This window comes from Muntiacus reevesi, chromosome 17, assembly GCF_963930625.1.
Source record: "Muntiacus reevesi chromosome 17, mMunRee1.1, whole genome shotgun sequence".
NCBI lineage: Eukaryota > Metazoa > Chordata > Mammalia > Artiodactyla > Cervidae > Muntiacus > Muntiacus reevesi.
The window spans coordinates 1363671-1377768 of record NC_089265.1 but is presented as its reverse complement, the minus strand read 5'-3'; the positions used below and the strand labels follow the sequence as shown (position 1 = coordinate 1377768).

General features: G+C 36.9%; 1 protein-coding gene across 8 annotated transcripts in view; it reads left to right on the top strand.

Moving 5' to 3' along the window:
• NEK1 (NIMA related kinase 1) overlaps positions 1-14098 on the top strand; it is a 119687-nt gene that overhangs the window by 93364 nt on the left and 12225 nt on the right. For all 8 annotated transcript variants that reach the window (XM_065908038.1, XM_065908035.1, XM_065908041.1 and 5 more), the window contains 2 exons: positions 8713-8801; positions 9971-10218. In XM_065908038.1, the coding sequence (XP_065764110.1) occupies positions 8713-8801; positions 9971-10218 (337 nt within the window). The remainder of the gene's footprint in view (positions 1-8712; positions 8802-9970; positions 10219-14098) is intronic.

Here is a 14098-nt window from a genome sequence, read left to right as displayed (position 1 = left end):
CAAAGATATAGTCTCCCTCACTTTTATTTTTTTTTTTCATTTATTTTTATTAGTTGGAAGCTAATTACTTTACAGTATTGAAGTGGTTTTTGTCATACATTGACATGAATCAGCCATGGATTTACATGTATTCCCCATCCCGATCCCCCCCTCCCACCTCCCTCTTTACCTGATCCCTCTGGATCTTCCCAGTGCACCAGGCCCAAGCACTTGTCTCATGTATCCAACCTGGGCTGGTGATCTGTTTCACCCTTGATAATATACATGTTTTGATGCTGTTCTCTTGAAACATCCCACCCTCGCCTTCTCCCACAGAGTCCAAAAGTCTGTTCTGTACATCTGTGTCTCTTTTTCTGTTTTGCATATAGGGTTATCATTACCATCTTTCTAAATTCCATATATATGTGTTAGTATACTGAAATGGTCTTTATCTTTCTGGCTTACTTCACTCTGTATAATGGGCTCCAGATTCATCCATCTCATTAGAACTGATTCAAATGAATTCTTTTTAATGGCTGAGTAATATTCCATGGTGTATATGTATCACAGCTTCCTTATCCATTCGTCTGTGGATGGGCATCTAGGTTGCTTCCATGTCCTGGCTATTATAAACAGTGCTGTGATGAACACTGGGGTACATGTGTCTCTTTCAGATCTGGTTTCCTTGGTGTGTATGCCCAGAAGTGGGATTGCTGGGTCATATGGCAGTTCTATTTCCAGTTTTTTAAGGAATCTCCACACTGTTCTCCATAGCGGCTGTACTAGTTTGCATTCCCACCAACAGTGTAAGAGGGTTTCCTTTTCTCCACACCCTCTCCAGCATTTATTGCTTGTAGACTTTTGGATAGCAGCCATTTTGACTGGCGTGTAATGGTACCTCATTGTGGTTTTGATTTGCATTTCTCTAATAATGAGTGATGTTGAGCATCTTTTCATGTGTTTGTTAGTCATCTGTATGTCTTCTTTGGAGAAATGTCTGTTCAGTTCTTTGGCCCATTTTTTGACTGGGTCATTTATTTTTGGACTTCCCTTGTGGCTCAGATGGTAAAGATCCACCTGCAGTGCAAGAGACCTGGGTTTGATCCCTTGGGTTGAGAAGATCCCCTGGAGAAGAGAAAGGCTACTCACTCCACTCTTCTTGCCTGAGAATTCCACGGACAGAGGAGCCCGGAGGTTTACAGTCCGTAGGGTCACAAAGAGTCAGGCACGACTGAGCGCCTTTCACCTTCACTTTTAAATATAGTTGTTATTATAAGGCACAGAGTTTTTTCCACCATTTTATGTCAGTAATTGGAGAATTTTTTCATATTAATATGCAGGGGGCTTCCTCTTTTTTGCTACTTTAAGGCTACATAGTGTTCCAATATATGGATATACCATAGTATATAGTTGTATTTGTGACTATAAATATATAGTATTTATATATTTATGTAGTTTCTGTTTACATAGTAAATAGTTGCTATATATTTACATAGTATGTAGTTGCTATTACAGATGATGCTACAGTGGATAACCTTTAGTGAGCTTAATTTGCATGTATATAAATATAGTCGCCTCCCCTTCCCACCCAATTCAAGCTTTCATCTAAGCTCTGCACTGTTATTGGTAAGCTTATTCCTGGCTATATTATCTTGTGATTATTTTATAAATGATAAGTGTTCCTCTGTGATATCGTGGAACTAAAAGGTGGTTTATATGAAAGCTTATACCTTCTTTATGTTGGTTTTGTTACCACTCTCTTATTGGTATCCTACTACTGTTCATTTAGACTTTCAGTTGAATCTTCTGTATGTTTCATATGCACAATCACATGAAAATAATGATGGCTTTCTGTCTTTCCAGTTTTTTTCATGCACATTTATTTCTCTCCAGTAGCATTGCTTAGTACATTTTATACAGTTAAATATTGGAAATAGGCTTCTCTCTCTTGTTCTTAACTTAAGTGAAATGTTTCTAATGTTAAACATCATTAGGCATGACTATAATTTCTAGCTCAAGCAGTGTCTACACATTTTACTGGCTAAAAACTCTGGAATGTATTATATCAAATGACTTTTTGGCATCATGTAATTGTTTTCCCTTATCTATCAGCATAATAAATTAATAGGTTACCTAATATTGAACTATCCTGCATATCTTAGTAAACTCTGCTTGGTCTTCTGTTTGCTAATTTTAATGTACTTCTGTTTGCTAATACTTCATTTTGTGATTTTTTTTTTGCCATTAATTTTTTTAATTAATTTTTATTGGAGTATAATTTTTATTGGAGTTGATTTACAATGTTGTATTAGTTTTCAGCTGTACAGCAGAGTGAATCAAATACACATATACCCACTCTTTTTTAGATTCTGTGCCCATGTAGGCCATTACAGAGTACTGAGTTGAGTTCCCTGTGCTATAAGCAAGTTTTTATTTATCTGTTTTGTATATAGTAGTGTGTGTATCTCAATCCCAATCTTCCAGTTTATCCCCCTCCCTTACCCCCTGGTCATCATGAGTTTGTTTTCTACAGTTGTGTCTTTATTTCTGTTTTATAAATAAGTTCATTTGTACCTTTTTTTTTTTTTTTTGAATTCCGCATAGAAGCAGTATCATATATTTGTCTTTCTCAGTCTGACTTACTTCACTCAGTATGACAATTTCAGGATTTTTGTATTACTACTCAGGAGAGTCCTCTTATAGTTCCCTTTTGTCTGGGAAATCACTCATATTTTGGTGTTCTTGTTACCTTCCTTCTTAAAATAATAATTGGAAGTTCATTCCTTTGCTCTGCTCATAACAAGGAATGTCAGATGTTTTCTGTAAAGGGCCAAAATAGTGAACTTTTTTGGCCCTGTCAACCATATGCTCTGTGATGTGGCTATTCTGTGCTGTCTTTGATCTGCAAAAGCAACCATAGGTAACACATAAACAGGTGAGTGCAGCTGCTCCAGTGCAACTTTATCTGTGAAAACAGGAGGTGGGCTGGACTTGGACATGGATACAGAGAAGCATGTGCAAGAATGTTTATTTCAGGAGAGTCACAGGAAATCATTTGAAATAGTCTGATCAGTAATAAGGAAGTGGCTAAAAACACTGTTCTAAGTATCCTGCTGAGCTATTTCAGGTCCTAAAAGATAATGCTGTTAAAGTGCTGTACTCAATATGCCAGCAAATTTGGAAAGCTCATCAGTGGCCGCAAGACTGGAAAAGGTCAGTTTTCATTCCAATCTCAAAGAAAGGCAGTGCCAAAGAATGTTCAAACTACTGTACAATTACACTCATTTCACAAGCTAGCAAGGTAATGCTCAAAATCCTTCAAGCTAGGCTTCAACAGTACATGAACCAAGAACTTCCAGATGAACAAATTGGATTTAGAAAAGGCAGAGGAATCAGAGACCAAATTGCTAACATCTGTTGGATCATAGAAAAAGCAAGGGAATTAAAAAAATACCTACTTCTGCTTCACTGACAATGCTAAAGCCTTTGACAGTTTATCACAGCAAACGGTGGAAAATTCTTAAAGAGATGGGAATACCAAATCACCTTACCTGTCTCTTGAGAAAACTATATGCAGAACAAGAAGCAACAGTTAGAGCCAGACATGGAACAATGGACTGGTTCAAAGTTGGAAGGAGTACATCAAGGTTGTATATTGTCCCCCTGCTTATTTAACTTACATGCAGAGTGTGAAGTTGCTCAGTTGTGTCCGACTCTTTGCAACCCCATGGACTGTAGCCTACCAGGCTCCTTCCTCCATGGAATTTTCCAGGCAAGAGTACTGGAGTGGGTTGCCATTTCCTTCTTCAGGGGATCTTCCCAATGCAGGGATCACACCTGGGTCTCCCACATTGCAGGCAGACACTTTACCATCTGAGCCACCTGGAAAGGCCTATATGCAGAGTACATCATGCCAAATGCTGGGTTGGATGAATCACAAGCTGGAATCAAGATTTCTGGGAGAAACAGCAAACTGATATGCATATGATGTCACTCTAAAGGCAGAAAGTGAAGAGGAACTGAAGAGCCTCTTGATGAAAGTGAAAGAGGAGAGGGGAAAAGCTGGCTTAAAAATCAGCATTCAAAAAGCTAAGATCATGGCATCCATCATGGCAAAGATGGGGAAAAAATGGAAGCAGTGACAGATTTTATTTTCTTGGGCTTCGGAATCACTGTAGATGGTGACTGCAGCCATAAAATTAAAAGACATTTGCGCCATGGAAGAAAAGCTTTGACAAACCTAGATATTTTAAATCTGCATATTAAAAAGCAGAGATATCACTTTGCTGACAAAGGTCCATCTAGATAAAGCTGTGGTTATCCAGTAGTCATGTGCAGATGTGAGAGTTGGACCATAAAGAAGGATGAGTGCCGAAGAATTGATGCTTTTGAACTGTGGTGCTAGAGAAAACCCTTGAGGGTCCCTTGGACTGCAAGGAGATCAAATCAGTCAATCCTAAAGGAACTCAACCCTGAATATTCAGTGGAAGGACTGATGTTGAAACTCCAATACTTTGGCCACCTGATGCGAAGAACTAACTCATTGGAAAAGATCCTGATGCTGAGAAAGATTGAGGGCAGGAGGAGAAGGGGGTGACAGAGGATGAGATGTTTGGATGTCATCACCAACTCAATGGACATGAGTTTGAGCAAACTCTGGAAGATGATGAAGGACAGGCAAGCCTGGTGTGCTGCAGTCCGTGGGGTTACAGAGTCGAATACGACTTAGCAAAGTCACAACAATAAAGTATACTGTGTAATGGGTAGTATGCAGCACTGAAATTAAATGGAACTCCTTGTATAAATACAGAAATATGTCCAGAGTATTTGATGATCTGATGATATTGAATAAAAAGCATTTCCATATATTAGAACAATACTGTGATAATCCTATAAAATGTTCTTAAGTGCATATATAGAGTTATATAAATTTAGGGGAAGAGTATAGTAAGATGTATATAAAACTGATAATAGTAAAAGCAACTGGGATTTTGATTGTTTAGGGAAATCCTAAAAGGAAAAAACTTTTTCATTGAGATAAATATATAAATATATTTATTTATATAATTTTATCATTTTAATAATTTTGAAGTATACAATGTTATACTCTATGTTTCCAATACATTTTTCTCGACCCCAGTGGAACCTTTGTACCTATAAGCACCCACTTTTCATGTTCACCTCCCCAGCTCCTGCCACCACTGATCTGCCTTCATGGATTTGCCTATTCTGGACATTTCCTGTAGAATCACAGTATGTGACTTTTTGTATCTGCCTTCCCTTACTTAGCATACTGCTTTCAGGGCTTGTCTGTCTTGTAGGATGTATCAGTTCTTCATTCTTTTTCATGAATAATATTCCTTGTATGACTATACCATATATTTTTATACATTGTGCAGTTGGTAGCATTCAGCAGATGATGGTGGTCATTTCCAGGGTAGTTTCTGCCTTTTGACTGTTTTGAATACTGCTTCTGTAAACACTGTGTACAAGCCTTTGTACCTCTGTATTCAGTTCTTTTGAGTATATATCCAGAGTGGAATTGCTGTCGCAAGTGGTATTTTATGTTTCCCTTTTTGAGGACTCAAGGATTACATGTTAAATGAAAAAATATATTACTTATATGATTAGAAATAAATAACTTTTAAAAATAAAAATAAGAGTTACTCAAAATTTAAAACTAAAAAAGTTAAAAATTATTTAAATTTGAAATGAACTAAATGAGTTCACATTTATGGGGCTTCCCAGGTGGTGCTAGTAGTGAAGAACCCACCTGTCAATGCAGAAGACATGAAAGATGTAGGTTTGATCCCTGGATTGGAAAGATCTCATGGAGGAGTAAATAGCAACCCATTCCAGTATTCTTGCCTGGAAAATCTGGTGAATAAAGGAGTCTTGCAGGCTACAGTCCATGGGGTTCCAAAGAGTTGGACGCAACTAAAGTGACTCAGCAGCAGAAAAAGTACTAGCAAAATTAGAATTGCCTTATAATCAAAAAAGAAAAGCCATCTCCAAGAAAAAGAAGTGCATAATGCTAAATGGTTGTCTGAGGAGGCCTTACAAACAGCTGAGAAAAGAAGAGAAGCAAAAGGAGAAGGAGAAAAGGAAAGATATACCCATTTGAATGCAGAGTTCCAAAGAATAGCAAGGAGCGATAAGAAAGCCTTTCTAAATGATCAGTGCAAAGAAATAGAGGAAAACAATAGAATGGGAAAGACTAGAGATCTGTTCCAAGAAAATTAGAGATACAAAGGGAACATTTCCTGCAAAGATGGGCTCAATAAAGGACAGAAATGGCATGGAACTAACAGAAGCAGAAGATGTTAAGAAGAGATGGCAAGAATACATAGAGGAACTATACAAAAAAGATCTTAATGACCCAGACAACCACATGGTGTTATCACTCACCTAGAGCCAGACATCCTGGAATGCAAAGTCAAGTGGGCCTTAGGAAACATACGAGCAAAGCTAGTGAAGGTGACGGAATACCAGCTGAGCTATTTCAAAACTTAAAAGATGGTGCTGTTAAAAGTGCTGCACTCAGTATGCCAGTACATCTGGAAAGCTCAGCAGTGGCCACAGGACTGGAGAAGCTCAGTTTTCACTCCAGTCTCAAAGAAAGGTAGTGCCAGAGAATGTTCAAACTACCACAGAATTGTACTCATTTTACACACTAGAAAAGTAATGCTGAAAATTCTCCAAGCAAGGCTTCAGTAGTATGTGAACCAAGAACTTCAACTGGATTGAGAAAAGGCAGAGGAACCAGAGGTCAAATTCTCAGCATCTGTTGGATCACAGAAAAGCAAGAGAATTCCAGAGAAGCATCTACTTCTGCTGTACTGACTACGTCAAAGCCTTTGACTCTGTGGATCACAACAACAAACTATGGAAAATTCTTAAAGAGATGGGAATACCAGACGACCTGACCTGCCTCCTGAGAAATCTATATGCAGGTCAAGAAGCAACAGTTAGAACTGAACGTGGAACAACGGACTGGTTGAAAATTGGCAAAGAAGTATGTAGGCTGTATATTGTCACCCTGCTTATTTAACTTATATGCGGAGTACATCATGCAAAATGCCGGGTTGGGTGAAGCACAAGCTGGAATCAAGTTTGCCAGGAGAAATATCAATAACCTCAGATATGCGGGTGAAACCACCCTTATGGCAGAAAGTGAAGAGGAACTAAAGAGCCTCTTGATGAAAGTGAAAGAGGAGAGTGAAAAGGCTGGCTTAAAACTCAGCATTCAGAAAACTAAGATCTTGGCATCTGGTCCCACCGCTTCGTGGCAGGTAGATGGGGAAAGAGGGGGAACAGTGAGGGACTTGGCTCCAAAGTCACTGCAGTTAGTGACTGCAGCCATGAAATTAAAAGACTTGCTTCTTGGAAGAAAAGGTATGACCAACCTAGACAGCATATTAAAAAGCAGAGACATTGCTTTGCCAACAAAGTTCTGCTTAGTCAAAACTATGATTTTTCCAGTAGTCATGTGTGGATGTGAAAGTTGGACCATAAAGAAAGCTGAGTGCTGTAGAATTGATGCTTTTGAACTGTGGTCTTGGAGAAGACTCTTGAGAGTCCCTTGGACTGCAAGAAGATCAAATTAGTCAATCCTAAAAGATATCAGTCCTGAATATTAATTGGAAGGACTGATACTGAAACTGAAACTTCAATACTTTGGCCACCTGATGCGAAGAACTAACTCATTGGAAAAGACCCTGATGCTGGAAAAGTTTGAGAGCAGGAGTAGAAGGGGGCGACAGAGGATGAGATGTTTGGATGTCATCACCAACTCAATGGACATGAGTTTGAGCAAACACTGGGAGATGCTGAAGGGCAGGCAAGCCTGGTGTGCTGCAGTCCATGGGGCTACAAAGAGTCGAACATGACTTAACAACTGAACTGCACTATAACCGAAAGCCCAGAAATAAATTATTGGTACCTTTTGGAATATGCTCTTCTCGTCTTCATAATTTTATTAGCAAGTAGTACATGAATTTAGTTCCCAACATTTATTGAGAGAAAAATTGTGAGTTCTTTACATAAGTCAGTTCACTCCCTTTAAGAGTTAAAACATTTTTATACAAACTATTCTTTGTATTTTACTGTGCTGAACAGCATTGTTTCAAATCTAACAGCATTTTATATCATTTGGTCTGAAAGTTACTTTACTTACTTAATAATATATCTTGACCCTTGATGCGTATCCGGTTATACAGATCTGTACTTTCTGTTTTTTAAATAGTTGCAAAGTATTTCATGCTATTAGTATCTTATAATCGTGTTCTGTTTTCTGCTATTAGGAGACATTTTGATTCGTTAAAATGGCAGTTCTTAAACATTACAACATTTTGCTATAATGGGATACATTTTGCTCTAAAGGGATACAGTTTGCTCAGCCATATCTCTCAAAGTTCCTAACAGACAGGGCTAGGGCAAGGCCTGTGAATTTGCATTTCAGACAGGTTCCCATGTGTTACTGGCATCTAGGGACTTCACTTTGGGAACCATTGTGATGAGAATGTGGAGGCTGGTGTCGTGAATGAGCATGACTGGTGGAGGTTTGAACAACTGAAGGGTACAATGTGCTTGTGAGGGCCACTGTAAGTGAGAATAATATTTGGAAGTGGGATCACAGGACGCTAGTGACCTGTGCTCTACTTGTCTGTGTTTGAGAGTACTTGTATTGCAGGTAAATTTTGCTTTTGTAACTGGTGTATCTGTTTATGGCAGGTTGGAAGATAGGATCACCATTCAGCAAAATGAACTTTCTGAAGATAAAGCCCCGAGCAGTGTGGATCACGTTAGTGAGGTTCATGTAGGTGAGCATCACAGCATTGGCCTGATTACTTTCTCGAAGGTTGTTAGCACTAACCTGTTCCATTTGGACTGTATGTTAATAGAGAGCGTTACTTATCATTCACCTTAATCACTTAAAAAATGTTATAGACGTAGTGCATTGGACTCTGTATTTATTTTTTATTACATTTTTGGAGTATAATTGATTTATAATACTATATTAGCTTCAGGTGCATAGCCTAGTGATTCATTTTTCTTAATTTGCAGGTTAGATTCTATTATAGGTTTTTACAAGATACTGGGAATTGTTCCTGTGTGACAGTAGGTCCTTGTTGGTTATTTATTTTGTGCAGAATACAAAATAAATAATAATTATTAATGATTTATAAAATATATCACTATATAATTAATGATAATTAATCCCATACTCCTAATTTGTCCCTCTCCATCTCTCTCCCTTTTGGTTTATACATGTTTGTTTTCCATGTCTGTGAGTCTGTTTCTATTTCGTATATAGATTCATTGGTATTATTTTTTGGATTCCGCATATAATGATATCATACAGTATTAATCTTTCTCTATCTGACTTATTTCACTAAGCATTATATTCTCTGAATCCATCTATGTAGCTGCAAATGGCAGGATTTTATTCTTTTTTATGGTTGCTATACTCTGCATTTGTAAGCCTGTATTGTTTGTCAGTGTGGGCAATAAAACCTTTTTGATCAGTGTTCTTGCTGAATGTTCAAAACAAAAAGAATTGTTTGCCAAAGCTAACCCATTATCTGAGGACATTAAATAAGTGGTCTTCTTATTTCTAATAGTATTAATTAAAATATAAGAAGTACAGTTTTTTAATATCTTACCTAAAGGAGTGAAGGTAAACTGGATCTATTCAGTATGAGTGTTTAAACAGTATTTTCTCACATGTCCTTGGATTTGTGTCTACATTTTCTAACTTCCGATATAATGGAAGTATTTAACAAATTAAATCTCCTTTCTGATAAAACATACCCTGGGGTTGAAGATTATTTGTAAGGTAGTGAAATCACATATATATTTTGACTTTGTTTTTCTGATAGACATGGAGTTTCTTACCTATAATTCATGTTAAATACTGAACTTTTTCATTATCACTTAGAAAGCTGAGTATTGTATAGACTGTTCATGTAATATTTCCTTTATTCCACAGAACCTGGAGTGGCTGATTCTCCACCCTCTAAGCATGATATAGATAAATCTATGCAACTGGAACCATTTTTCCATAAAGTGGTTTATTCTGAGCATCTGAAAGCAGGTTCTCAGGTTCAGTCAGTTCTCTGTTCACCAGAAGAATCCTTTCCACTTCGATCTCACTCTGATTCACCACCAAGAAATAAAAAACAGAATTCCTTGCTGATTGGACTTTCAACTGGTCTATTTGATGCAAACAACCCAAAGGCAAGTAAGCTTCTCAAATGGAAAACTATCCATTTGATAGCATTTCACATTTATTATTTTTCTTTGATAAACTATAATATTGACTGTGTTTTTCTTTTTATCTGTTTATTTTTTTACTTTTTGACCATGCCATGTTGCATGTGGGATCTTAGTCCCCTGATCAGGGATAGAATCTCTGCCCCCCTTCAGTGGCGTCAGGGAGCCTTAACCTCTGGACCGCCAGGAAATTCCCAAAAGTGCTTTTTATTCAATGTTAAGTCATTCTGTGTTTGTGTCCTTTTTTCTATTAAAGGAAATCCTTCTTAATCTTTGGAGCCTAACCTCCCTCAGCCTCTTTTTTCTTCTCTGGCCTGTCGTGTACTTCTTTCTCTGAGATGGGCCATTCCATCTGCACACATGCTCTGATGGTTCCCACAGTGAACAGAAAACTTCCGTGAACTCACAGCCCCCTCATCTCACATCCCACAGCTCTCTGATGTGTCTTTGCCTTTTCCCCTCCGCTCATTTCCCAGTACGTCATAGTGTGGCTGTGAGCCTCTCCACTGAAGCTGCTGCTGCCAAGACCATCCCTTACCAGCAGATCTCCTATGCCCTTTTCTTTCAACAGTTGAAATACATTCTTCTTTTGTAATTATTTTATTTGTTGCCTTGTGTCACTCTCCAGTTTCCTTTGCTGCAGTGACTGCTACTAACAGATCTCCTTAGGAGGGTGTAGATTCTTCTGTCAATTTCAAGAATTAAGTCCACTGTTGGTGTTATGCTTTCTTTATCTTTACTGATTTTTTGGTCTTTAATACTTTCACATTAACTCTTAGTTGCTGAGAGTAGACTATTGAAATTTTTAACTACACTTGTATAATTACGTGTTTCTTCTTTCAGTTCTGTCAGCTTTTGCTCTACGTATTTTGAAGCTCTGTTATTGTATGAGTAAGAATTTAGTTTTGTTCTGTTTTCTGGGTGAATTGATACACTTATTGTTAGGAAGTGTCTCTGTGGGAAAGTGTGATTCAGGTCTTCTATATCCTTCCTTGTTTATCAATTACTGGGAAAGCAATGTTGAAATTTCCAGTCAGTTGAATATAGATTAATAATATCTTCTTAATAAATTGACCCCTTTATCATTATGAAATGACTCAGTCAATCCCTAGACCTACCCCCTTGTTCTGAAATGTACTTTGCCTCCTGGTTTTAATATATAGTCATTCTAGCTTCCTAATGCTTAGTGTTTACAAGGAATAGATTTTTAGATCCTTTATTTTTTAATTTATATTTTTGTGTAAGGTTATTTATTTACTTATTGTGTGATCTGGGCTTTGTTGCCATACAGTGAGTGGGGACTCTCTTCCTTGCAGTTCGTAGACTTCTCATTACAGTGGCCTCTCTTGTTGCACAGCATGGGCTCCTGGCAAGCAGGCTTCAGTAATTGCGGCACCCTGGCTTAGTTGTTCCGCATCATGTGGAATCCACCCAGACCAGGAATCAAACCTGTGTTCTTGCATTGGCAGATGAATTCCTAATCCCCGGACCACCATGGAAGTCCCTACATCCTTTCCATCAGACTTATTTCATATAGATTTCTTGTAATTGTCATGTAATTGAGTCTTGCTTATTAACCATATGATAGTCATTTAATCAAAGTGATTGGGTCATTTATATTTAATGTAATTTTTGACATTATCAATATGATTGAATTAAACTTACCATTTTGCTATTTGTTTTCTATTTGTCTCATTTCTTTTTGGTTCCTTTTTTGCTTTTATTCTCTCTTTTTGATTGAGTTTTTTAGTGTTTTATCTCTGTCATTTTACTATTTTCTATTTGTCTCATTTCTTTTTGGTTCTTTTTTTGCTTTTATTCTCCCTTTTTGATTCAGTTTTTTAGTGTTTTATCTCAACTGTTTGCCTTTGGTAGACTTCTCAGTTTTTGGTATACATCTTTAGATTATCACAGTCTCTATTCAAATAATATTATGCCACTTCATTTATAGCATCAGAACCTTACAACAGTACATTTCCATTTCCACTCTCTTGCCTGTCCTTTGTGGAATTGTCATGTTTTTTATTTCTGTATGTATGATATATTCCACAATACATTTCTATATTTTTGCTTCAAGCATTCAATTATCTTTTAGAGAAAGTTAATATTATGACAGGAAGTCTTTTATATTTACGTATTAACCATTCTTCATCACTTACTGTAGAATTTGAAGAAATTCGGGTTCGATACATGGGTCAGGAGAATCCCCTGGAGGAGGAAATGGCAACCCACTCCAGTATTCTTGCCTGGAAAATCCCATGAACAGAGGAGTCTGGAGGGCTACAGTCCATGGGGTTTCAACGAGTCAGACACAACTGAGCAACTGAGCACATACACGTTATTTTTCTATCACTTTAAAAAGTTCTTTTAACACCTCTTAGGTAGCCCTGTTGGTAATGAATTTTTTTCAACTTTTGTTTATTTAAAAACATTTTAGTTTCACTTTTACTTTGAAGGAGCATTTCCACTAGATCTAGACTTACATTGTCTTCTGGGCTGCATTGTTTCTGACAGGAAACACCATATATAAAGTGGCAGCTTTCATAAGACAATTGTAACAGAGTATCCATAGAATTGAAAGTGTAACACATAAATGATTATTGAAGGTAAATTTGTAATGGGTCAAGGTAAAGTAGTTTAAAGATGAGATCTCACAATCTGAGGTACATAAGGATAGACACTAGCTTGCCCAATGGTAAACCTGCTTGTCCTTCCCACTCAACCTTCCTTATCTAATGGAATAGTGAATAAGGGGTTGAGAGAGACCAGATGTGTCCCACTGATACTTTCTCGAATGGGAAGTAGAGTGGAAGACTGATCTCTATAAAAACTTGAGAATTTCTTGCCTTGGTACAGCAAATACACAGTCGGGGGAAGTATTAATGTACAGTTCACAAAGAGCACAAGTGCCTTAAATGTCTTCTTTTGATTTGCTAAACTATCAGTTCTTAGATAATGTCCATAATTTTTGCCTTTGTTAAGTGTTCATGATGTTTTAATGTTTTAATTCCATTTTTAGCCTTGTTTATGGGTTGAAGTGAGCAAATATTTGTAGAAGCTATTTTGAGGGTTTAGTGTTATAGTGAATTGCAGTAGGTAGACGTTAAACAAATGTGGTTATCATGAACAATTTTGTAGTATAATTGGAGAATAATACATAATTTTATATGAAAAATACTACAGAGAAAAACTGAATTGATAGAATTAAGTAGCATTTCATGTGAAGTTCTAATTAGTGCAACTATTACTTAATTCATTCACTTTTTACATGGTTGTCTTCATTGTCAAGAAAAAATAGAACCAAGGATGAGAAATCTAAAAGAACTGCATTTTTTAAAATGTTTTAAGGTTTTCTAAAACTTTGTTTTCCATAAAGATGAGATTTTCTCACAATCTGAGAGGATTTATAATGGTACCAAATGTTTGCTGCAAAATTATGCTACAAAAAATTGTGGAAAAATTAGTCTAACTAGAAATGAAGTAAGATTTCAGGCAACATGTTCTGGATTAGTAGCTATTTTCAGGAGGATTTCTTTCTGTGAATGTCAGAACTATAGATTATTATTGAAACAGTATGAAAAAGATCTAGTAGACTCAGAATTGCAGAACTGAAAGTGTTCTTACATAAAATTCTTCTGTATGAAGGTAAATATCCTATCTGAAACATTAATAGTCTGTCAGAAAAGACTGTGAATATTAGGATTTTAAATACAGGACCTGTAGGAACTGTTGGATTGATGAGTGTATAAACCTGTTCCGAGAGGTACATACCACTTGAAATTTCTTTCTAATTCTGTTACTTTGTGTTGGGCTATGAAGTTTATTTAATGAAGTTTATTCTAAT